The sequence below is a fragment of the Equus caballus genome, chromosome 11 (genome assembly GCF_041296265.1).
Source record: "Equus caballus isolate H_3958 breed thoroughbred chromosome 11, TB-T2T, whole genome shotgun sequence".
NCBI classification, from domain to species: domain Eukaryota; kingdom Metazoa; phylum Chordata; class Mammalia; order Perissodactyla; family Equidae; genus Equus; species Equus caballus.
In genome coordinates this window covers 46564216-46590737 of record NC_091694.1, presented here as the reverse complement: position 1 = coordinate 46590737, position 26522 = coordinate 46564216, and the positions used below count along the sequence as shown (strand labels likewise).

Sequence of the window (26522 nt, the reverse complement as noted above, 5' to 3'; positions counted from 1 at the left end):
TGGCCATTAATAGGGGAGCTATTAAATAAGTTATTTCACATCTATATAAAGGAATACCATGCAGTAGTAAAAAGAATTAATAAGAAGCTCTTTACGTACTAAAACGGAAAGAAATCTAGATATACCATTAAGAGAGAAGCAAGTTACCGAACAATATGTTCTATAGAATGCTATAGAAATAAGGAGAAAATAAGAATATACATTATTTATGTCTTTATATATCTTACATTTTTATATTCAAATATATATGTATGTGTATGTTTAAATTTTTATTGTTTTTTAAAAGGTTTTTATAAACATAAGACTTTATAAATAGAAGTCTGGGTTTTGTTTTTTGCTTTACTTTGCTTTAAAGCTCCAAGATGATTCTGTTGTAACAGGATCCACATAAACCACTGACCTACCTTACAATCAATTTGTGTAAATTTTCCATAGGCACTTGAAAAGAAGCAGAAATCTCTGTTAGAGGTTCAAAGTTTGATCGCTAAATCTAGATACAGATAAAGATAAATATATATAACTGACATGAATAGTACTAATGAGATTATCCACATCCTCTCATTTCCTACCCTAGTTGATCTGTCAAGTGATAAGAAGTGTGTTAACATCTACCACTACAATTGTATTCTGTGAATTTCTCCATACCTTAATCATTATATATAGACATACTATGTTATAATATATACTATTAACAATAAAAAGTTTCAGAAGATATCTTCACTGTAGATCCTATCTTCCATGAATAGAAAATAGCCTTCTTTGTCACACTGATTTTTTTGTCTTGAATTCTATTTTTTCATATTAATATTGCCACTCTGCTTCCTTTTGTATCTGATTGTTATAACTGTTTCTCAACACTTTTCTTTTTAAATATACTGAGTTACTTTCTCTAATAAAAGATACATAGATAGATAGGTGGGTTTATTTATTTATTTATTTATTTTTGGAAGGATGACCTAAACTGAGAATCTTGGCTATGTAACAGTGGAATTTAACTCATTTATATTCATTATACATCATCCATGTATTCAGACTTACTTCTATTATCACATTTACTTATTTATTATTCTTTTATTTCCTATCTTTTTCTATATGTGTATGTTTTGTCTTCCTTTATTATTTGGAACATTTTCATTCTACCAGTGAATATTAAATTTTCATCAGACTATGTCCAGCTTTTAGTTTCCTTTCCTTGATTTTGTCTGATACTGGGTGAGTCATTTTGAGCTACAGATTTAAGTATTCTTAAGTTAAGATAATTGATTACTTAAGATTTAAGTAATCAATTATCCACGTTTAATTCCTGCTCACTATCCTCCATATTCATTATAATTTTGCTTATCATTTAAAGTTATTGTGTTTTCCTTTGATTATGTGGGAGCTTCTTAAGCTTCTCAATATTACTAACTGGGTTTGCTACAAAGTAGATTCTGCTCTTTACTCCTTCTAATACCATTTAACATTCTTTTTGGCCATTTTTAGTTTTCTTATATAATTTCCTTAATTTAACAAGCAAATTTTTCAGCTCATTCTGTTCTCTCATTTTATCTTTTGTCTTTTCTTTCACAGAGTTTATTTTTTCTATAGTTTGCTGAAAATGCAGAGTTAATTAATATCTAAATTTTACTTGGCTTTCTATAGTCAGTCCTTTTCAAAACTCAGCTATTTCCCTACCTTCTAAATGCTGAGTTATGCTTTCTTCGATGCAGAATCTTTTCTTTCACTGACCTGTGAGGGTTTTTTTTTTTCATTCTCTGTCTTCTTCTTTATATCCAAACTTGAAAAAGAAGAAATCTACTCAGGCTTGTTATTTGTTTCGAAATTGTGGGTAGATTCTTCCTGGCTACTCTCATGACACACACAAAGGCTGTTAGAATACTCTTCTCAGACTTTAGGCTGGAGAGCTGATTGTATCAATTAAATAATCCAGAAGCCTACGGGGAATGAGGAAGAAGCTGGGACAGGGGTCACTGCCAGCAAGGGAACTTCATCTCCGCATAATTTCTTCTTTGTGTCTGGTAAAGCTGCTAAGCCGTGGGGGCCAATTTTTTTATGTCTGGTTTTCAATTTGGCCTGGCCATCACTCCAAGTACATAATGTGATTGTCCAACTTCCTAACTGGTGTAGGGCTTCTCTCCGCCATCCCATTCATTGGCTTTCTATTTGGGAGAGCCACATTTGAGTTCCCCAGGGCATTGATTTCAAATGCTGTTGACCCAAAACAACAAAAACGATTCCATGTGGAAAGACCCCTGACTGTTCCAGGGCTCATTCTCATTTCTAAAGAGTATGGGATTCCCGAGCAAGCCATGGTGGCCTAGTGGTTAAAGTTCAATGCGCTCCACTTCGGTGGCCTGGGTTCAGTTCCCAGGTGCAGAACCAGACCACTCCTCTGTCAGTAGCCATGCTGTGGTGGTGGCTCACATACAAGAACTAGAATGACCTACAACTAGAATATACAACCATGTACTGGGGATTTTGAGAGAAAAAAAAAGAGAGGAAGATTGGCAATAGACACTAGCTCAGGGTGAATCTTTCCCAGAAAAAAAAAAAAAAGAGTACAGGATTCCCCCAGAATCTCCAATTTGATATATTCCCACACTACATTGCTTTCTAAGGAAGGTGAACTGGGGTTCACCTTTCATTATCACCTACATTATAGTCCTAACTGCTTCGTAGATTACAAAAATATATATATCATCCAAGTGTGTGTTGTGTTCTGGCATCTTTCCCTAGTTTTCAGTCCTGCTGCAGTATCTCAGATAGGCTAGAGCATCAGAAAAAGGGGGTTAGAGGCTTGTGTTCATTTGCCATCTAACTCAGAATTCCTACCCAATCTGGGTCTGGTTTTTATTAAGAAAGGAAGTAATTTTCTTTACAGAGGTTTACCTAACTTGAAATCCTATTTGGACATGGGGATCCAGGTATTACTCCCTCAGAAAATTGGCTCCAGCAATTTAATTGACTCTTCTTTGCCTTGCTGATATGATTTCTAGCCAGGTGAACCTCAACAAAGACAACTGCTTCCTCTCTTAATAAAAAGCAAACCAAGATTGGACAGGTGCTGATGACTTCCTCGTCCCACCCTCCCCTCCCCTCTCACACAGCAGGGCTCCGTGTCCGTTTCCTCTCATATTTATCTCAAAATTTGGGCAGAAAAAAATGTAATTGCTCTTTTCTAAATACCTTCAAATTAGATTTAACAAATATGGACTGGGAGTTTGACAAGTTCACAGCACTGTGCTGAGCACCAGCACCGGCCTTCACACCCGGCCTTCCTGCTTCTCCACCAGCCCACCAGGGACAGAGATAAATAAGACACAGACTCTCTATGATCCCACAGCATCCTGTGCATTTCGCTAAAACAACACCTGTGACACATATGAAACTGCTCTGTTCTTTTCTCCCACTAGACCATAAGCGTTTAGAGAACAGGGACCACGACGCAGTCATCATTGCATCCCAGCACCATCGCACTTCCCAGTACAAAGGAGGCTTTGCTGAACATGTTAGTCAAACAAAACAGAAACCAGTTCCAGTTCCTGCCCTTGAGGAGGTCATAATCCAGAGAGAGGTGCCCTGGCTTAGCTGTAAATCGGTGTTCCCACTGTGACATTCATTCCATCTCGGAATCCAGCACACACACTGATGCTTGGGGATCTACTTTCCCTGACTGGATGCACACCACAGACAGTGTTCTGGCAAACCCTCTCCCGGGGCGATTTGGAGTTGGGTCTCAACAGGATGAGCCACCCTTACTTTTTCTTCCCATCCTCCTCAGAGCCACGGTCCCCAGAAGAAAGAGAGGCAGGTAGGGGTACGGTCTAGGTGACCTTGAGACCAGGACACCACTGTGACTTCCGCAGTCAGCCAGCTGGCATAAACACTGGTCTCCCTGCCTGGCAACTAGACATAGCCCCAGGATTTCAGCCGTCTGTTCCCCCCAGCACACCAGACCAGACTGGTCAGACTGGTGTTTCTGGGTCCCTGCCACTAGAGGTGTGGCCTCAACTGCACAGCAGCCCCACCTGAGAATGATCCGAAGGTACTCAATGCCCTCAGCCTCTTCGCACTTGATGGACAGAAGCAGGTTCCCCAAACTGCTGCCAGTGCAGTAAAAGTTTAGATGATCCTAGAAACAGAAATCAGGTGTTAGCGGGGAGGAAGGGACCTTTCAGACATGGCCCCCAAAATCACCTCCTTCACCAGGAGTGAGAAGCGCCACAGCAACAAGAGAAGGATGTTACTGCAGAGGCTGCAATTGAGGAGGAGGGGGAGGGGAAGGGGGAGGAAGAAGGGAAGGAGTGAGAGAAGGAGGAGAAAAGGGAGAAGGGGAGCAGGGAAGGAGAAGGGGAGGGAGTGGGGAAAAAGGAGGGGGGGGGCGGAACCACAGTAATAAACTCCAGTTGCCGAGTCCTCAGGATGTGCTTTACAGGCGAGATAACATCATCTGCATTTCACAGAGGGGAGAACCGATGTTCAGGGAGGTTAAGCAACTGTCCAGGGTCACACAACTAGTAAGTGATAGATCCAGGGTTCAAACCCCTGGCTGTCTTGACGGAAGCTCAAATTCTTCACCGCAAGATACGGAGCCCAATTTCTTGCTTCCCAGGGGCCACCCCTGCCAATTCAGACTATTTGTGGGAATAAAGCTAGGAGGAACACTGGTACCTCTACCCAAGGGGAGCTGGACGTCTTCTGGACAGTGGGTCTCTCCCTGGTTCAGGGAGCCCACCCTAGACCTGCCATATCAGGGCAGAGCCATAGGATCTCCATTTTACAAGTTCCCTGGGGGGCTCTGATGCAGCTCCAGACTGCAAAGCTGCCCTAGGCTGGAAACTTCCGGAATGTGCCCTGGGGACTTCTGGAACCTGGCAAGTCTGAAGGGCAGAATATATTTAAAGAAATGTAACTTTGTCACTTTTAAGCAATCAGAGGCTCACAGCACATCATCCAGTACAAGCACCCCGGGGACCCACTTGAACGAGGACGTGAGAGATTTGTACAATTTAGACGGAAATGAGGACTTGCAAGGTGTGAGAATGTATTTTTTTCTTCCACCCTCCTTCACCCCCAAACTACTCATTCCATCATCTCCTAAAGCATTTGCTGGGGTGGTCCCCACAGGGAGCCCTCACACTGAGCCTTCCTGACTTCTGCACACCCTCCACTCCCAGCCCAGGAGCAGAGCCAGTCGGACCTCTCCAAGGAGAAGGACGAAGGCAGGCAGCAAGGAAGGGGCAGGACCAGGGAGGAAAAGAAAGAGAGAAAGGGGCGCTGGAGAGGGACACGGGGTTCCCTGGTGCACTCCCCCTCCCACAGCTACTGACGCCCAGGACCCTGGGCCTCACCTTCCCTAGGAAGTGCCTGCGGTAGGCCCTGGCTTCGCCCCTGCACTCGAGCTTGTAGCCGAAAGTGTTGGGGCTGAGGCTGTCCTCTTCCTCCTCCTCGCAGATGCTGCTGCCCAGGGAGGTCGGCGTGCCCAAGTTCTCCGGGTCCTCGATCCAATAGCCCCCAAACTGGGGCAGGACGATGAGGGGGTACGGGCCTCCCTTCTCCACTATCTGGAGACAGAGGAAGGGTCTTGCCCTGCAGCCTGCCCTGACTCTACAGGGGGAGGGGAGGGGTGCCTAGGGCTGTCCCCACCCACCCCTGAAATGCTCCAAGGAGGGGACCCCTATATTTGAGGCCAAAAGTAGTAACAAGAACCCTTCCTCTAAGCCCCACATCTACAGCTTCACCAACCCTTTAGGCCCAGAGGTGCAGGGCCTGGATGGGCACCCCCAAACTTAACACGGAGAAGCTAAGGTCACAAGGGAAAGATGGGAAGAACCCTCAGACTCTCAAGTCCCAGGTCCACAGTTCTCTCCCACATGGGGCTGGGCAGAGACCATCACCACCATCACCATCAGTGGCCCCAGCCCCACCCCAGAGATAGGACCCAGAGTGGGCTGCAGTGTGGCCCGCAGGGCTCCTACCTCGTCAATGCTGGGGTACGGGATATAGTCATCCTGCAAGACAAACAGACATGTCACCGTCAGTCCCAGCAGTGCCCACAGAGTTCGATCACTGTTTCCATTCCCCTCTCCCAGGTCTGGGGAGAGGGTGCATTGGGGGGCCTGGCAGGCTGCACCAGGCCTTTGGGAGCACCAGCGAGAAGAACACCAGACAGAAGAACAGCCTAGAGGCAGCTCTGCAATCTGGCTTCTCTTGAGTTCTTCCCCAAATTCACAGAACCTGAGTGCAAACCCTGCTGGCCGAAGATGCAGTATACAGAGGTGCTGGATTTCACACCACGAGTGACACTAGCTCTCGCCCTAGGATGCTGTAACAAGACGACGACCCTGGTCCCACCCAGTCCCCTCCAGGCAAGAGGGCTGACCTCCAAGTGATGAGCTGCCCCCCTGGGCCTTAGAAATGGAACCTGAAGTTGAGAATGACGCCTCCTGGAGCCCAGAGCCTGACACCCCAAAACGCTGTATGTGGTTCGTTCGCAGGAGGGGGTGCAGAGGAATCAGGCTGAGCCACAAGCCTTAGGTTTCGCCTGAGGCCTCCACCCCAGCCTGCCCTGAAGCTGCCCTCAAGGCATCAAGCCAGGGCTCCCCTTGCTCCCACCGTGCACCAGTCAACACAGCACAGCTACTTAAGTGGCTCTTGGTGAAAATCAGAGTCAGATGGTGTAAGATAGCAGGCCCCAGCATGTGGCTGCTCCCCTGCCTTCCTCTCACCCAGCCCCCTCGCTGGGCCCACCTGGCTGCCACCTTACCCACCCAGCCCACCTTGTTCTTCTGGGGTCCTGGCTTCTGCTCTTCAAGCTTGATCCCCTGCAGAAACAAGGAAAAGAGGATCCATGGAAAAAGCAAAGGTCACAAAAAGCAGCCAAACAGAGGAGTCTGTTGGGAGCACTGCCTTGCCGGGGTTAGTATTAAAAACAGCAACAGCTGTAAAGGCTGGGCCCTTACATGTCACATACGTGTCATGCTCAGTCCTCACAGCAGCCTCAGGGGAGGCAGCAGGGCAGGGGGTTAAGAGCACGGACTCAAGCCAGATCACCAGGGTTCAAATTCCATCACTGTGAATTATGACCTTATGACCTCAAGCAAGTCACAAAAACCTCTCAGGGGCTCAGTGTTCCCTTCTGTAAAATGGGAATGATAGTGGTGCTACCACTGTGGTGAAGGTTAAATGTCAATAGTGTGTTAGGCCCTTGGAGCAGTGATGGGTATATAGTAAAAGCTAAGGGTTATTATTATCACGAGATAGGCAGTATTATCATCCTGGTGCTTCAATACCCCCACTGGACTCTCAGAGCCAGTAGGCGAGGAGCAAGGATGTGGGTGTCAGAGTCAGCACTCTGGACCTCCGGACCTAATGCCACATGAGCTCTACCCCCTCCCCGGTGGGCGGGCTGACAGGTAACAGGCAGGGGGCCTGGTCCTCCGTCTACCGCAGTCTTACTATTGGCGACCCTGGACAAAGTCGAGCCTCCTGCCGCCTCCATGGCTTCATCCACGAAATGACGATCCTAACACACGCCCTCCCACCTCACAGAGGCATCAGCGCAAGGATCAGTCTCCAAGGCTGGGCCTGGGTGAAAGGGATGCACCTGCAGGTATCTGGAATGTTCACTCCTGGAGAGAGTGCCGTGTCCAGTGGTCCCATGGCCAAGTTCTGACTTCACCGGGTTTTGTGGGAGAGGAGCGCATGGTGTGCCCAGGATTGTTTGAATAAATCCAAGGAGGGCATGAGATGGTGGGACAAACTAGGAGAAACAGGTCCCCTCTGGAGAGAGGAGAGTCCTGAAGCAGCGCTGCCTCAACATCACATCCCGCATCAGGATGTTAACCTTCCCGAGAGCGCTCCCTCGCTTGTCTCCTTTGAAGCCCACAGCACCTTTTCACCAACAAGGAAACTGAGGCCCAGGGAAGAAGTTGCTTGCCTAACGTCACTCAGCTAGTGAGTGGCAGGGCCTGGATTTGAAGCCAGGTCGTCTGTCCACCAATCGCATGATCATATCCCGCAACCCAGGGAACCCAGAGCTCCTGCTAACTGGGCGGATTTAGCCTTTGGCTTCTCCAGACTCCTCTGGGCTAAGTCACCAGGCAGCATTGTTCAGGAGGGTGTGGGAGGGACCCTCCCACCAGACAGGTGCTACCATCCCAGCACAGGGAGAAAACCACCTGGGTGGCCCTGCAGACCCTGCCCAGGGAGGCAAACTGGGTGGATGGGGAAGGGGTGATGTCAGGAGTTTGTTTAGTTTGTCCTGCATTAGTCATCCTGCCTGGGAACAGCTCCTGGAGCAGGAGAGCAAACCTCCTACCATTCCCACCCCCACGACAGAGCCACCGCCCAGCACTGGGCCCTCTCCTCTCCCCTCCCCTCCCTGTGTCATCCTTTACAATAGGTATTATCATTATTCTCCCCCTTCCCCCGCCATGAAGAAACTGAGCCTCAGAGAGGTCGAGTGACTTGACCAAGAGTTCAGGGTTAGAACTTGGACCAAGGACAGAAGGGATCCAGAGCTTGAGCACTTGGCTCCTGTTGCTTCACAGCATTGTGCCCTTCTTCAAATCCTCAGACTCTCGGGCTGGGGTCAGGAGTCCCAGATCTTAGTTTCGCCTCTTCCCAACTCAGAGCGCCCTGGGCACTTGGCTGCTCTGAGCCTCAGTCTCCAGCACTGCAGGATGAGCGGAGATGGTGCCCACACTCAAGGACAGATCTGGCCACCCCATGAGGCCCATGCGTCCCCGCCAGTTCCCCACATGTGAGTTTCACACATACATAAGAGTTGGAAACTGTGGGCCCCTCGGAGGTGGGGCCCAATGGGCACATGGTAGGGACCCAAACACTGAGAAAGTCAGTTTTAGGCCCCTGCAGTCTCAGCTAAGGTGGAATCGGCGGACCACCCATGGGTGTCAGCTGCCATGGAGATACAGAGGGAGCACAAAAACAAGACCCCTGCCCTCGAGAGGCTCCCAATCTAGTTGTGAAGACAAGCCCAGCAGCCTCAAAACAACAGAACATTATGAGGCCAGTTAAGTGGGGTGGGGTTATGTGCTCAAACAGAGAGAAGGCAGTGAGGACAGGGTGAACCACAAATTCCCTGCCATCTTGCCAGCGCACCGGGATTCCACAGGCTTGAGACGAAAATCCTAGCTTTACTCCAATCAACTGGGCACTGAATTACACACGGTCACCCACCGCTCGCTGTCAAGGCAGATGCCGTCCTTTTCCACAACTTGATTGTAAATTCCCTAACTGCATATAAAATTAGCTTGTAGTCCACACACTGCCGGGCATGGAGAGGGATCTTAATAACTTGCTCGTGATAATGACACAACCACTAACAATATTATGCCCTCAAACAGTTCCTCCGGGGCCAGCCGGGTGGTGTAGCAGTTAGGTTCACACACTCCGCTTCGGCGGCCCCGGGTTCACCAGTTCGGATCCCGGGTGCGGACATGGCACCGCTTGGCACGCCATGCTGTGGCTGGCATCCCACATATAAAGTAGAGGAAGATGGGCACGGATGTTAGCTCAGGGCCAGTCTTCCTCAAAAAGAAAAAAAAGTCCCTCCCCTTCCCCACCCTTCGGGAGACCTGGCTTTCCCATGAGGACCACACTGGCTCGCAGCAGCCTTCTCAGCGGCTCCACCTGCATCTCAAGACTGTGGTGGGCACTCTATCTGCCTCTCCTGGAGCTTCCAGACTGTTACTACAGAATCTTCCCTCCTGCAGCCCGTAGCATCTACCTAAAAGGGTAAAAAGCATCATAATATAATGGGTAAGCCTTCTGGCTCTGAACTACTTATTAGCCATGAGTCCTTGAGAGCTTTATTAAATCCCTCTGTGCCTCGCTTCTCTCCCCTGTGAAGTGGGGATAATAATAATATACCTGCTCCTGCGTGCTTTGTCAGGAAGAAATGAGATAACGCCTGTCAATCTCCGAGCCCAGACAAGTGACTGAAATATGAGGACCACGATCAGCATCTTCTTCCCACTCTTTCCATCAGTATCAGTTAAGCCTTCTGGACCACTCCCCATATTCCCCAGGGCAGCAGTTCTTAACCAATGAGCCTGAGCCCTTGGTAAGGAGTAATTATGAAGGACCCCCAATCCACACTGAATACTGATTTTTACGCCGTGTCTACCAAGTATTTACATATATTATCCCATTTCATCCCAACCCCCATGTAAGGGGGTATCTGTATTCTTATTTATTTATAAAAGCTGTCATACTGTGATTTATAATAATAAATATATATTTGGTTTTTGCCCAATTCCAGGCACAGAGCTCCTAAAAGCCTTGGAATTTCCTAAGTAATAAGAGCAATGGGAGCATCTTCCGTTATAGTATTTGGCCTTTTGTCCTGGGTTCCTTTAACAGCTCCAGAGCTATAAGTGAAAGGAGTATGTTATTCCTAAGTTTATGTTAATGAGTTTATGTTAATGAGCTGACTTTGGAAAGCCCCTAAGGATGAGGGCTGGTTGCCAAGGGAACAAACCCTGATTAGAGGGTTGGAACTCCAAGGAGGGGAGAGGGGCTGGAGTTGAATCAATCACCAATGGACAATGATTTAATCAATCATGCCTATGTAAACAAGCCTCTGTAAAACCCCAAAAGGACGGGGTTTGGAGCACTTCCTGGTTGGTAAACACATCGTGTGCCCAAAGAGGGCATGGAAGCTCTGTGCCCCTGCCCACACACCCTGCCCTAGGCATCTCTTCCATCTGGCTGTTCCTGAGTTACATCCTTTTACAATACACTGATAATCTGGTAAGTAAACTGTTTTCCTTAGTCTTCGAGCCACTCTACTAAATTAATCAACTTGAGGCAGGGGTCGTGGGAAACTCCAATTTATAGCCGGTCGGTCAGAAGCACAGGTGACAACCTGGACTTGTGGTTGGTGTCTGAAGTGGGGGAGGAGGGTAGACTTGTGGGACTGAACCCTTCACCTGTGGGACCAACACGATCTCCAGGTAGACAGTGTCCAAATTGAGTTAAATTGTAGGACACCCAGCTGGTGTCGCAGAACTGTTTGGTGTGGGAAAAACTACCCCGCATTTGGTGTCAGAGCGAGATGAGAAGAGCACAGTAGGCACAGAAAACAGGAGCGAGAGGCTTAGAAAACGGAAGGAACTTGAGTTAGTAAGTGTTAGATGCAGGATTTGAACTCAGGTCTGTCTCCCACCTGCCGCTTTGCCTCCCAGATACAAGATGCCTCCCCTGAGAAGGAGCTTTCTTTTTCAGGAACCCATTCCAGGAAAAACGGACCCTTTCAAACACTCCCCACATCCGGGGTTTTACAGCATCCCCATTGGCTCTGCTGGGGGGTTCTGTTTCTATCTCCTCCCTGTCCTTGAGGCAGGAGCCTCCCCCAGAGTCCTCGGTGCTGCACAACATGGAAATGGCCTCAGGTTGTCCAGGCCATCAGCCTGTGAGTTCTCTCTTATCTGCCCCTCCCTCCAAGACCCCCGAGTTCTGCCCGGGGGTTCTGGCTGGTATTGTGTCCCCAAGGTCACTGCGGCACCCCCCACCGGGGCTCAGCTTCCCCACTTTGGGGGCTCACCTGCATTTTCTCCAGCATCTCGAAGAACTCCGCCGACTGAAAGACACAAAGAGGGTGGGGAGAGAAGGGCAGGGCATCATCCAGGGGTCTGCTGAGAAAGCCTCCTCACCAACAGCCTGCAAGCTCAGCCCAGGGCTTCCCCAGAGACAAAACTCATTTGGATCAAGAGAGAAGATAATTTGATTTTGCCTTTGCAAGGCTGGAGGACCAGAACACCCCATACAACAAAAGAAAAAATAAAACGCACCCGGACTGGCATATGGCCCCGAGGAGAGCGGCCACTGGGTCTCTGTCAAGAGAGAGGGGCCAGGGAGCCCCCAGGAAAAGCCAAGTTCCCCAAATGCCTCTCGGCCATGGATTGGACTCCTGCTCCAGCAGGGGTCATGTTTGGGACGTTTTCAACCCAGCAGTGGGGCCAAGATGGCCAACACGAGTAGTATTCCAACTTTTGTGGCCACACAGCCCTTCTGTCTCACTTAAATCTCCAATATATAAAACCAGTCAGAGCAGAGCCACTGGCCAGAGCAGCCACGGGGGCCTGAGCCCTTGATGTGCTACCCCTGCCTGCCCCTGTCCCCTGCTCCAAGGCTCCTCTTTGGGACCCTAGAGCTTGTGAAGCAAAGCCTGAAAACCACTGAGCCACAGCCTCCAGGGGCCGGGATGGGTTACTTTAAAAATCTTGAACTACGTAAGTCCAAACCCTTAAGCTACTCTGGTGCCACCTTTGTAAACTCCAGGTAAAGACAAAAAGGAGAAAGGGGAAGTGGGGTGGCTGGGTGAGGGACTGAAAGCTCTACCCTAACAAAACACATGCAGAGGTCTCTCAGAAGTCTCCCCACTCCCCATTTCATGACGACAGATACATTTGTCAAAAGATCATTGCCTATATCTGGGCAGTGGAAACCCATGAGTTAATGAATGCCCAGAAGAGACAGTCCCCAGATGAACAGGAGAGAAAAGAGAGCAGTGATAAGAAGGAACATGTATGTCCTTGTCATTTCTTGATGCAGAGATAGAGCACCCACTCTCCCTTCCTCCGCAGGCACCAAAGGGGCCAGAACTGCCCTCAGAATTCCCAGAAGAGAACCTGCATGCGAAGGACCCCTGTGGAGTCACCGAAGGACACCTAGCTCTGCTGCAGACTCCAAATGACCTCTACCAGTCCCAAAGCTGGCCTGCCAGAGGCAAAGGGTCTGCCACCCACCAGCAGCTCAGGTTCCAGGGTCTGGAAACCCCACATGTGAACATACAGGGTTGAGGACAAGCTTGGGGCACATGCCTCAAGCACCCTTAATCAGAAGCGGCCACCAAGCCCCCAGCTCCAAAACCTGTCCTTCCCACCTGCTCTGTGCACTCTTACCAACTCCAGTCTCCAGCAGACCAAGATTACTAGACATAAAGAACTTACCCAAATCAATAAGGCTGCAAGGATGAGCAGGAAGAGGACAAGGGGACAGAAACAATCAACATTTTAATACTCAGACCTCTCACCCAGCGATCCCTCTTCTAGGAATCTATACTAAAACACCCTCACATATGTACACAAAGATAGATACAATAAATGTTCATTGCAGCATTGTCTATAACAGTAAAAAAAAAAAAAAAAAAAATGGAAACAAATGTCAATCTATAGGAAACTGATTAGAGCAAGCTACATTCATAGAATAAAACACAAATATTATGAATATCTATGTGTCAATAATTTAGGTAACAGACAAAATAGACAAGGTCTAGAAATATACAATCAAAACTGACTGAGGAAGAAGTTGAAAACCTAAAAAGACCTATGCCAAATAGAGATTGAATTAGTAATCAAAAACTACCCACAAAGAAAAGCCCAGGCCCAGACAGCTTCATTTGTGAATGCTACCAAACATTTAAAGAACTAATACTCATTCCTCACAAACTCTTCCAAAAATAGCAGAGGGAACACTTCCCAACTTATTGTATGAGACTAGTATTTCCCTGATACCAAAACCAAAGACATCACAAGAAAAGAAAACTACACACCAGTATAGCTTATGAATATAGATGCAAAAATTCTCAATGAAATACTAGCAAACTGAATCCAGCAATATATAAAAAGAATTATACATCAAGACCAGGTGGGATTTACCCCAAGAATGCAAGGTTGGTTTAATATCCAAAAATCAATGAATGTAAAACACCACATGAATAGAATAAAAACCAAAAACATTATCATCTCAATAGACATAGAAAAAGCATTGAAAAAAGCCAACACTCTTTTTTCACTAAAAAAAAAAAAAATTCAACAAACTAGGAATAGAAGGGAAGTTCCTCAACACGACAAGGGGCATCTACAAAATACCCACAGCTAATATCACATTTAATAATGAAAGAATGGATACTTTGCCCATAAGATAAGGAAGAAGATAAGGCTATCCTCTCTCACCACTTCTATTTAACATTGTCCTGGAAGTTCTAGCCAGAGCAATTAGGCAAGAAAACTACATAAATGGCATTCAAATTGGAAAGGAAGAAGTGAAACTATCTCTATTCACAGAAAACATGATCTTATATATAGAAAATGCTAGGGAATTCACTAAAAAACTATTAGAACTAACATAATAAATGAGTTCAGCAGGGTTGCATGATACAAGATCAATATACAGAAATCAATTGTATTCCTATACACTATCAATGAGCAATCCAAAAATAAAATTAAGAAAACAATTCCAATTACAACAACACCAAAAAGAATAAAATACTTAGGCACAAATCTAACAAAAGAAGTGCAAAACTCATACTCTGAAAAGCACAAAACATTTATGAAAGAAATTTTTAAAGTTCTAAATAAATGGAAATAAATCCCATGATCACACCTGGAAGAGTCAATATGATTAAGACTGCAATATTCTCCAAACTGTTCTACAAATTCAATGCAATCCCTATCAAAATCCAAGCTGAATTCTTTGTAGAAATTCAAAAGTTGATCCTAAAATTGATACGGAAACTCAGGGGCCCAGAATAGCTAAAACATTCTTGACAAAGAAGAACAAAGTTGGGTCACAATTCCCCATTTCAAAACTTACTACAAAGCAAAAGTAATCAAGATAATGTGGTACTGACACAAGGAGAGACATGTAGATCAATGGAATAGACATTAGAGTCCAGGTATAAATCCAAAGATCTATGATAATTGACTTTCAACAAGGATGCCAAGACTACTCATTGGGGTCTTTTCAATAAATTGTGCTGGGAAAACCAGATAGCTGCATGTAAAAAAATGAGGTTGGACTCTTATCTCACACCACACACAAAAATTAACTGAAAATGGATCAACAACCTAAATGTAAGACCTAAAACTATAAAACCCTTAGAAGAAAACATAGGAGTAAATCTTTGTGACCTTGGTTTTGGCAATGGATTCTTAGATATGGCACCAAAAGCACAAGCAAGAAAAGTAAAAAAATTAATAAATTGGACTTCACCAAAATTTAAAACTTTTGTGCTTCAATGGATACTATCAAGAAAGTGAGGGGCCAGCCCCGTGGCCAAGTGGTTAAGTTCATGTGCTCCACTTAGGTGGCCCAGGGTTTCACGAGTTAGGATCCTGGGTGCGGACATGGCACTGCTCATCAGGCCACGCTGAGGCAGCGTCCCACATTCCACAACTAGAAGGACCCATAACTAAAATATACAACTATGTACTGGGAGGATTTGAGGAGAAAAAGCAGGGAAAAAAAAAAGAATATTGGCAACAGTTGTTAGCTCAGGTGCCAATCTTTAAAAAGAAAGAAAGAAAGTAAAAAGACAACTCACAGAATGGGAGAAAATATCTGCAAATCATATATCTAATAAGAAACTTGCATCTAGAATAAAGAACTTTTACAACTCAATAATAAAAAGATAAATAACTCAATTTAAAAAGGATTTGAATAGATATTTCTATTCAAAGATGATATACTATTAGACAATAAGCACATGGAAAGATGCTCAACATCATTAATCATTGAGAAATGTAAATCAAAATCACAATGAAAGAGCACTTCACACCAATAAAAAGACAAATAATAACAAGTGTTGGCAAGGATATGGAGAAATTGGATCCCTCAGACACTGCTGGTGGGAATGTAAAATGGTGCAGCCACTGTGGAAACAGTTTGGCCTTCCTCAGAAAGTTAAACATAGAGTTACTATTTGACCCAGCAATTCCACTCCTAGGTGTATACCCCAAGAGAAAGGAAAACATATGTCCACACAAAAACTGGTACATCAATATTCATACCAGCAATATTCATAATATCCAAAAATTGTAAACAACCCAAATATCCATCAACTGATGAACAGATAAACAAATTATGGCATATCCATGCAAAGGAATAGTATTTGGCAATACAAAAGAATGAAGTACTGATCCATGCTACAACGTGGATAAACCTTGAAAACATGCTAAGTGAAAGAAGCCAGACACAAAAGGCCATATATTTTATGATTCCAGTTATATAAAACGTCTAGAGCACCCCTATGTTCATTGCAGCATTATTCACAATAGCCAAGACATGGAAGTAACCCAAGTGCCCATCGACCGATGATTGGATAAAGAAGATGTGGTATATACATACAATGGAATACTACTCAGCCATAAAAAAAGACAAAATCATCCTATTCGCAACAACATGGATGGACCTGGAGGGTATTATGTTAAGTGAAATAAGCCAGATGGAGAAAGACAAACAGCAAATGGTTTCACTCACATGTGGAAGATAAACAAACCTATGGACAAAGAGAATAGTTCAGTGGTTACCAAGAGAAGGAGGCTGGGAAGTGGGCACAGGGGGTGAAGGGGAGCACTCATATGGTGACGGACAAGAAATACTGTACAACTGAAATTTCACAATGTTGTAAGCTATTATGGACTCAATAAAAATTTAAATTTAAAAAAATAATAAAAATGTCTAGACTGGGAAAATACAGAGACAGAAAGTAGACTTGTAGGGGGCTGAGGGAAAGGGGAGATTCGGAGGGTGATAGCTAAAGGGTACAGAGTTTCTTTTTGAGGTGGTAAAAATGTTCTAAAATTGACTGTGGTAATGGTTACACAATTCTGTGAATATCTTTAAAACCATTGAATTATATACTTTAAACGGGTGGCTTTGTGGTACGTGAACTATCTCAATAAAGCTGTTCCAAAAAGAAACCACGCAGCCATTCAAAAAGAAAGCAATAGATCTACACTTCTTACATACAACACTCTCCAAGATCTATGAAGCATGTGTAAGGGGGAGAGAAAATCAAACCTAAAATTACCTGTATGAATGTACATAAACTCACAGAAAATAATAAAGAAGAAGATACCTCACACTGTCAAAAAGCGATTATGTGGAGACGAGGCAGTGAGAGCGGTGAGAGGGTTTTGCTTTATATACGGCCTACTTCACGAGCATGCAGGTCTACATTACTTGCATAGTTAAAGTTCAAATAAATAAATAAGCTTTGTAAGGGAAACAGAAAAATGTGCAAAGGACACGAACAATTTGCTAAAGGAGAAATATAAAATAACCAGTGAACACATGGAACACACCTAGCTCCGTGGCTATTAAAGAAATTTAAAAGGTAACATCTTTCATCCATCAGATTGGCCAAGACTAAAAAGAAAACTCAACGCTGGCAAGGAGTATGCAGTTAAGGACACGGGGACTGCAGGTAAGTGTGCACCTTTCTGAAGGGTAATTTGATACCAAGTGTCCAAAGCCTTAGAAACATTCACATATTCTGGTCCAAGAAACCCACTCTAGGGAATTTATACTAAAGCAATATTTGGGCAACTACCCAAGGATAAAATATACAAGGAAATTTGTTGCAACATTGTTTACAGGCAAAAAAGTGGAAATAGCCGAAGTACCACCAGTGAGGTAAAGGGTGAACAATGCATAAGAGTATGACAACACAATCAAATACTATGAGAGGAGATCTGTGCTAATTATGCGAGCACAAAGACTCACACTGCATTGTTGCTAAGTGAGAAAAACAGGGTTTAGAACAAGATGGTCTCATTTTTTTCAATTAAATGTAAAAAAACCTGTTTGGGTATCTATGTGTATGTGTGTGTATATATATAAACATAACTGCAAGTGAATATACACATCACCCATCCAGAGAAATATACCTTGATGGATACATGCCAAAACAAGTTACAGGTAAAGAATAAATTTTTTCTTTTTTCTTTTCAATATTTTTTAAATTTTCTACAACAATTATGAATTATTTTTGCAGTCAATGTTTTTAAGACTTCAACACATAAGTGGCAGCTCTGGCATTCCTTTTCTCAATTCCCCCAACACTTACTACAAGCCCTTCCCCCACCTTCATAGCAGGGTGTGTTCAGGACACGGTACAGAGCCATCAGTGCCCACAGAGAGCCCCAGGATTCAGGCCAACTCATTTCCAGGTCTAACCTTGGCTCTGTGTGACTAAGAGGCTCCCCTGAATCAACCCCATATCCAGCTCACTCTCTGTTATCCATGCAAAGTGACAATCAAAATATACTTCAGGTGTGTTCTTAGACAATGCCCTTGTATTAGATAATCAATTAACCCCAACTGATTAAGCGCCTGCAAGGCATGGACTGGACACTGGACCAGGCAGGGGCCCAATTTCCTGAGTGCTTGATCTTAATTATGAGACAAAATTGTCCAGGGTTAGGTTACAGGTGATCAGTGCCACAGTGTTCAGAGGAGGCAGGAAGCACTTCTTGCCGGGAGGTCAAGTGTTCTCGTTCTCTATTGCTGTATAACAAATTACTCCAAACTTAGCAACTCAAAACAATTTCTGTGGGTCAGAATTCAGAAGTGGCTCAGTTGTGCAGTTCTAGCTCAGGTTTTCTCAGGTGGCTGCAGCAAGGATGTCAGCAGGGGCCGCATCATCAGAAGGCTTCACTGGGGCTGGAGGACCTGTTTCCAAGATGGCGCACTCACAAGGCTGTCGGCAGGAGGCCTCAGTTCCTCCTCACAGGGGCCTCTCCATAGGCGGCTTGAGAGTCCCCAAAACATGGCAACCAATTCCTCTGAGAGTGAGCCAACCTTTTATGACCTAGTCTCTGGAATCATACACCATCACTTCCCTTTTATCCTATTCATTAGAAGCGACTGTCCAAGACCAGCCCACACTCAAGGGGGTTCCATCTCTCGAGAAGTGTCAAAGAATTTGTGGACATATTTTAAAACCACCACATCAAGGAAGGCTTCTTGCAAGAGGTGGGATCCCAGCCAGACCTCAAAGGATAAACAGATAACACCTGATAGAGAGGGGCAAGGGGGCATTACAGGCAGGTGTAACCGTGGGCACAGAGCCGGAAAGGTGGAAAAGCAGGACATGTACTCAATGAGCTGTGAGTGGACCGACATGGCAGACTGAAGCCTCCGGGTCAACATCCTGAAGATCAGACTGGAAAGGAGGGCTGGAGTCCAGGCCTGGGGGTCTCCGAATGCCAGGAATTCGGGCTTCATGTGACAGCAGTGGAGAGCTACTGAGGTTTGGGTACAGTAGAAAGATACAGGGGGTGGCAGAGTTCAGTGGTCAAAGCCAGGTCCAGGGTGTGGCTAACTTGTTACTGCCCAGCTGTGTGGCATGAGGCATGTTACTCAACCTCTCTTTATTCCCTCACCTGCAAATGGAATCAAATAACCCCTGCCTTTTGGAGCTTACATGAGGATGCAGTGAGAATGTGGATGAGAAGCACCCAGGCAGCGCCTGGTCCACAGCGAGAGCTCAGTAAATAGCAACTACTAGAAGGAACTGTTAGAAAGCTCACTCTGCAACAAGCTTTGTCCTATTTGGAGACAGTCTAGTAGTTTTAGGGCAGTATTTAGCTTTTTCTGATTTAGGACACTTAGCTTTTCTTGACTTCATTGGTCTTTCCAGAGGTGGTATGTTTAGATTACTGTTAAAAATGGGTCTATATTTCCTGAATGAAGATGCTCCCTGGCGTTGGGGCTGGCACAGGTGGTGAAATGAAAGGGCCATGACTCAGCCTGAGCCCTGAGTAACGCAGTGGGTAGATGATTCCTGCCTGGACAGTGCCCTGGAGCAGAAATCAGCCAATGGCAACTGGGCCTCAGCTGGGCTGGCCCCACTTCTCAGTGACTCGCTGAACTTTCCAATGGGACAGTTCCAGCCTTGGCAAAGAGCAAGTCTCCTTTTCCACCCAGAAGCCGGGTGACTCAGGCCAGCCTGAACAGCAGCTCCAGCCACTCAGACCCACCCTTGTCCACACCCCCTGAGATTGCTTCACACAGCCAAGGGCACACAGCAGGCACTCAATAAATGCTCACCGACTCACTGACACTGTCCCACAGGCCCTCTAGGACAGAGTGAAGTCCTGCCCGGGGCACCCTTAGGAAGGGGATCCCCCTCCACCGAGAAGCCACAGAGAAGTGTAATTCAGCCTCCTCATCAATAGCAGCGTCCGCTCAGCTGTCTAATTTATTATTAGCAACAGCCATTGCCACCCAAATCCAAGCAGCAGCCAGCATTTCCCCTTGGGCTCTGCTTTAACAGCCAGTTGAGCAGGCTGTGAAATAATCACCGAGAGCCAGCGCTCAGCCAAGGAAATCGCAGGCTGGGCCCCAGGGTTTAGTTCGGGTTCAATCCTTGTCGTCCTCACCTCCCAATATAGAAACCACTGGTCTGCCTTTAGAAGGGCAAAGTGAGTCCTTGGGGGAGAATGCTGGAGGCCAGTCTTGAGAAACCTTCCCCATGCCTCTACTTGCTCTCTCTAGTGCCAGCCTCTGCCCAGCAGCAAAGAAGTAGAAACAACGGAAGGAATACAGCGTCCATGTGGTGCTCATGGCATGTGTGAACATAGGATGGCCACCGCTGCCCATCTCACCATCCTGTGCCCTTCCCACGGGCAAGAGCAGCCCGGCCTGCCTCCCTCTGGTCCACGGAAGCTCTACACATGGATGTGGCCTTTCCCTGCAGACAGGCGGCCACCTGTTCTTTCCTCCTTGTTGCATCGCAGCTCGGGAGGCCCTCACTAGCACGCTCCTCTCTCCCTCCTCCTCCTCTCTGACCCTAGTTGGAGAAGTGATACCCACTGCCACCCACCTACTGCCCGCAGAGTCTCTGCTGGATGTCCTGCCTTAGCTCTGGGCTCCTCTCCTCCCCTCCTGGAGGCAAGGTGTGCTTACATATGAGCAGCCGTCCTACACCCAGTGCCCAGGAGGCACCACACACCCACTGCTCAGCACAGGACGACAGATGAACGCCTGCACCTTGCAGGCTAACAGCAGCATGGATTCACAGGGCTGTGGTGGGATAACGTGAGCCAGTCTACAGAGCCTGGCACAGCACCCACACAGGACACACTCATGCACATAGTGGGTGCCTCCTTATCCCTGCCTACCTCAGTCCAAGACACACGTGAGGAGGTAAAGGCGTGTCAGCGGCAATAAGAAGCACCAAAATGAGACAAGGATAGAGGACAAGGTGTTTCCACCCTACACAGGTCCCAGGAAAATGGGATGTGGGCCGGGCGGGGCTGGGAGGAGGAGGAAAATGGGGGTCAGAGCAAGTTCCCACAGAGAAGGAAGCATCACAAAAGAAAAGGATTTCTGGAGAGATGTGTAAAGAGATTTTTGGAAAGTAGGGGGAGCTGGGAACCCAGAGCACACGGCCCAGTGGGAGCCAGATGGGATGTGTCCCACGGCTGCCTAACCCCAGCGCATGCCGGGCTGCCCTGGCTCTGTGGCTGGCTCAGAGGCCCCCATCCACAGGGCGGGCAGCACAAGGGCCAGCTGGCTGCCAGCCTGGCTGCCAAGGCCTGTGGAAAACACCAAGCTGTGCACTGCAAGAATACAAAGGCTGGTTCGCTAGAATAGAAGGTCCTCGAGGGTGAGGCTCTTTATTTTGTTCACTGCTGTACCCCTGGGCCTACAACTGCCTGGCACATAGCAGATGCTCAAGAAATGTTTGCTGAATGAATGACTGACTACTCTGCCCAGCAAGATGAGAATGAAGCAGGCAGTAAGGCTGAGTCCTGGGCCTGGGAGTCAGGGCTCGACAGGCCTGTGTCCCTACTAGTAAGCATTGCCCATTCTCTGGCCACAGACCGCACCCTGCAACCTGGACAGCCAACCCTATCCCCAGTGGGTGCGCCAATGATGAGCTGCATCCAGACACAGGTCCTGTTCTAACCAAGCCTCCCTCCCCCTCACCTCCATCCTACCCTCATGCTCCTCCTTCCCTTATTGGGTCTCCCCTCCCACCAACTCACACTGAGCACAGCTCCTCTACTGCTAGAGCCCTTCAGAGGCACTGCCTCAGCCATATCAACTTGGGCCGGGAGCCCGCAAGGCTTTCCGTTACCTATGGCAATGGTAATACAACAGAATCACCTGGAGAGCTTAAAGCACAGGTTTGTGGCCCCACTGCCAGAGTTTCTGATTCTTGGCCCAAGAATCTCCATTTCTAACAAGCTCCCAGGTGATACTGCTACCCCTGGTCCAGGGACCACACTTTGAGAACCACTGACCTACGGCATTAACTGTGTTTAATGCAGGTGGGGTGTGAAAAGGACCAACCAGGCCAGAGCAGAGATGGGGCAGCATGAGGAAGAATGGGAGATGGCTAGGGTTTTATAGGACATCTTAAAAATTAGGCAGACTTACATTTAAATCTCTTAGGCAGGATTTAAAAATGCAAATGACTACAGGTACCAGGTAAGTAACATAAAAGCATGAAGGGATGGCAAGTAAAGGGACTGATTCATAATCAAAAAGCTCCCAACAAAGCCCAGGACCAGATGGCTTCGTGGCAAATTCTACCAAACATTTAAAAAAGAATTAACACCAATTCTTCATAAACTCTTCTAGAAAAACAGAAGAAGAGGGAACACTTCCTAACTCATTCTACAAGGCCAGCATTACCAAAACCATGCAAAGAAACTAGAAGGAAAGAAAATGACAGACCCCCTCCCTGATGGATATAGATGCAAAAATCCTCAACAAAATACTACCAAACTGAATCCAACAGCATGTTATACACCATGGCCAGAGGGGGATTTATCCCAGAAAAACAAGTTTGGTTCAACATAAGAAAATCAACCAATGTAATACATCATATTACTAGGAAAAAAAAAAAACCCATACGATCATTTCAACTGTTGCAGAAAAAGCACCTGACAAAATGCAATACCCTTCCATGATAAAAACACTCAGAAAACTAGGAATAGAAAAGAACTTCCTCAACATGATAAAGTGCTTTTTGGAGAAAAAAAAAATCCACAGCTGGGGCTGGCCTCATGGCATAGTGGTTAAGTCTGTATGCTCTGCTTCGGCAGCGCAGATTGTGGTTTCAGATCCTGGGCACAGACCTACACACTGCTCATCAAGCCATGCTGTGGCAGCATCCCACATACAAAATACAAAATAGAGGAAGATTGCCACAAATGTTAGCTCAGGGACAATCTTCCTCAAGCAAAAAGGGAAGATTGGAAACCGATTTTAGCTCAGGCCAATCTTCCTCACCAAAAAAAATAAAATAAAATAAAATAAATTTAAAAATCCATAGCTAACATCATGCTCAATGATACTGAAAGCTTTCCCCCTAAGACCAGGAACAAAACAAAGATGTCCACTTTCACCACCACTATTCAGTGTACTGAAAGTTCTAGGCAGAGCAATTAGGCGAGAGAAAGAAATAAAAGGCATCCAAATTAGAAAGGAAGAAGTAAAACTATCTCTATTTGCAGATTTTATGATCCAATATAGAAAACTCGAAAGAATCCACAAAGAAACGACTAGAGCTAATAAAGGAAGTCAGCAAATTGTAGAGTACAGGATCAACACACAAAAATCAGTGGTGTTTCAATCTGAAAAGAAAATTAAGAAAACAATCTCAAAAAAAATTACATTTGCAATAGGATCAAAGAAAAGAAAACCTAGAATAATTTAACAAAGGAGGCGAAAGACTTGTACACTGAAAACTACACAACACTGATCAAAGAAATTAAAGAAGACCTAAATAAATGGTCTGATGTCCCTTGCTCATGGGTTGGAAGACTTAACATTAAGACGGCCACATTGCCTAGAGCCATCTACAGATTCAGTGTAATCCCCGTCAGAACCCCAGCCGGATTCTTTGCAGAAATTGAAAATCTAATCCTAAAGGTGATATGGAAACTCAAGGGACCCAGAATAGCCAAAATCTTCTTGAAAAAGAAGTCACAGTTCCCAATTTCAAAACTTAGTACAAAGCTACAGTGATCAAAACAGTGTGGTACTGGCAACAAGAGAGACATATAGACCAATGGGATAGAATTTAGAGTCCAGAAATAAACCCATACATTTATGGCTAACTAATTTTTGACCAGGATGCCAAGACTAATCAATGGGGAAAGAATAGTCTTTTCAACAAATGGGCTGGAAAAACTGGATACCCACATGCAAAAGAATGAAGTTGGACCCCCTACACCTTGCACATATACGAAAATTATCTTAAAATCAGGCAACAACCTGGGGCTGGCCCCGTGGCCGTGTGGTTAAGTTCGCGCGCTCCGCTGCAGGCGGCCCAGTGTTTCGTTGGTTCAAATCCTGGGCGCGGACATGGCACTGCTCATCAAACCACGCTGAGGCAGCGTCCCACATGCCACAACTAGAAGGACCCACAACGAAGAATATACAACTATGTACTGAGGGGCTTTGGGGAGAAAAAGGAAAAATAAAATCTTTAAAAAATAAAAAAAAAAATCAGGCAACAACCTAAACCTAAGAGCTAAACCATAAAACTCTTAGAAGACAACATAGGGATAAATCTTCATGACCTTAAAATTGGCAGTAGATTCTTAGATATGACACCATAAGAAACAAAGAAAACATAGATAAATTCGACTTCATCAAAATTTTAAACTTTTCTTCTTCAGTGGACATTATTAAGAAAGTAAAAAGACAACCAACAGAATGGGAGAAAATATTCGCAAATCATACATCTGATAAGAGTCCAGTATCCAGAACATATAAAGAACTCTTATAGCAAAAATACAAACAACACATTTTAAAATGGGCAAAAGACTTGAATAGACATTTCTCCAAAGAAGATACACAAATGGACAATAAGCACATGAAAAGATGTTCAACATCGTTAGTCATTAGGGAAATACAAATTAAAACCACATGAAATACCACTTCATTCCACTAGAATGGCTATAAGCAAAAAACAGCAAACAGGTGTTGGCAAGCAAGTGGAAAAATTGGAACCCTCATACATTGCTGGTGGGAATGTAAAATGGTACAGCTTCTGCGGAAAACAATTTCGCAGTTCCTCAGGAAGTTAAACATGGAGCTACCATATGACCGAGCAATTCCACTCCTAGGTAGAGACCCAAAAGAACTGAAAACAGGGGCTCTAACAAATACTTGTATATGAATGTTGTTCACTTGTACACTGAATAGCAGCATTACTACCAAAAGATGGAAACAACCCGAATGTCAACCAACAGATGGATGGATAAACTTGTGGTGTATCCATACAATGGAATACCATTCAGCCATAAAAAGGAATGAAGTATGGGTACCTGCTAAAACGTGAATGAACCTCATTATGCATATTATGCATATATGCAAATATGTATTATAAGCATATTTAACATTATGCTTAAATGAAAGATACCAGATACAAAAGGTTACATATAGTATGTTTCCATTTCTGTGAAACATCCAGAACAGGTAAATCCATAGAGACAGAAACCAGATTAGTGGTTGCCAGGGGCTGGAAGGAGGGAGAACGAAAAGTAACTGCCTCATGGGGTCCTACCCAGGGGTAATGAAAATATTTTAGAACTAGATAGAGATGGTGGTTGCACAACACTGTGAATGTACTAAATGCCACTGAATTGTTCACTTGGAAATGACTAATTTTATGTTATGTAAATTTTACCTCAACAAAAAGAAGAGTGGGGAAGTGAAACAATGGTAAACTAAAGAGCCCACTCCCCTTTCAAAACAGGCAGCTACTGCTTATCTCTAGCCAGGCTGCAAGCAGAAATACAAGCTCAGTGGTACGGGGTTTTAAACTTCTCAAGATAAGCCAGAAATCCAAATTTGTATGTGGACTCTCCCAATTCTTATACGTTGATCATCAATTAAAATTCTTAAAAATCACTACGTGGACCAAACAAAATACATCTATGAGCCAAATCAGCGTATAAGATACAAGTTCCAGGCTCTGCTCTGTATAACAGGCAGCCATTGAATGTTCCTGAGCTAGAAAATGGGATGATATAAGCCAAGTTTTAGGAAGCCCCAAGGTATCCTCTGTTGGGTACTCATGATGTAGCGGAAACTGGGCAACGGATCAGGCACTTCACAAATGCCACCCGTAAGCCTCACAAGCACCGAGGGAGGGAGGATGGAGGATGATGGGAGGGTCAGAGTGGTTGAACAACTTGCCCAAAGTGAACACACTTAGTAAAGGCAGAAGCCAGATTCAAGGCCAGATCTATCTGGGTTTGCCAACTCCACATCTCACATGCATGTCTGGTAGGCATCCCAGACTTAACAAGGCCCAAGAGAACGCTCATCAACTTTTCTCCTCAAAAACCTTCCTCCACCCACCCTGGCACTCAGGACAAAACCCCAACGGTCATCATTGATTCCTTCATCACTCATTCCCCACACTCAAACCACCTACAAGTCTACTGTCAAAATACATCCCAGGTCTGAGCCCTTCTCAGCAGCTCCCCTGCCTCCCCATCTCTCCTTGTTCCTCACCAGGACCATAGAGGAGCCTCCTTGCCAGGCTCCCAGCCTCCACATCAGCACCTGCCTGACCAGCTCCCCATACAACAGCCACATGGTCTTTCTGAAGATAAATAAGATGACATCAGTCCCCAGCTTAACACCCTCCAACGTACCACTCCTCACCCCAGCCAAAGTCCAGGGGGTCAAGCCACATCTGTTTGTAACAGAATCACCAGGCTCACTCCCCGTCCTGC

At 45.7% G+C, this 26522-nt stretch overlaps 1 protein-coding gene across 50 annotated transcripts in view; it reads right to left on the bottom strand.

Moving 5' to 3' along the window:
* Positions 1-26522, bottom strand: part of RAP1GAP2 (RAP1 GTPase activating protein 2) — a 211614-nt gene that overhangs the window by 46756 nt on the left and 138336 nt on the right. For 29 of the 50 annotated variants that reach the window (XR_011423419.1, XR_011423428.1, XR_011423417.1 and 26 more), the window contains 5 exons: positions 11570-11605; positions 6780-6824; positions 5979-6011; positions 5352-5564; positions 4029-4132 (listed from right to left, as the gene is read on the bottom strand). Coding sequence is in view for 34 of the 50 variants with exons in the window: in XM_023653248.2 (XP_023509016.1) it covers positions 4029-4132; positions 5352-5564; positions 5979-6011; positions 6780-6824; positions 11570-11605 (431 nt within the window). In the remaining 16 variants the exon portion in view is untranslated. The remainder of the gene's footprint in view (positions 1-4028; positions 4133-5351; positions 5565-5978; positions 6012-6779; positions 6825-11569; positions 11606-26522) is intronic. The other 21 variants (XR_011423420.1, XR_011423425.1, XR_011423431.1 and 18 more) reach the window with 3 other exon arrangements.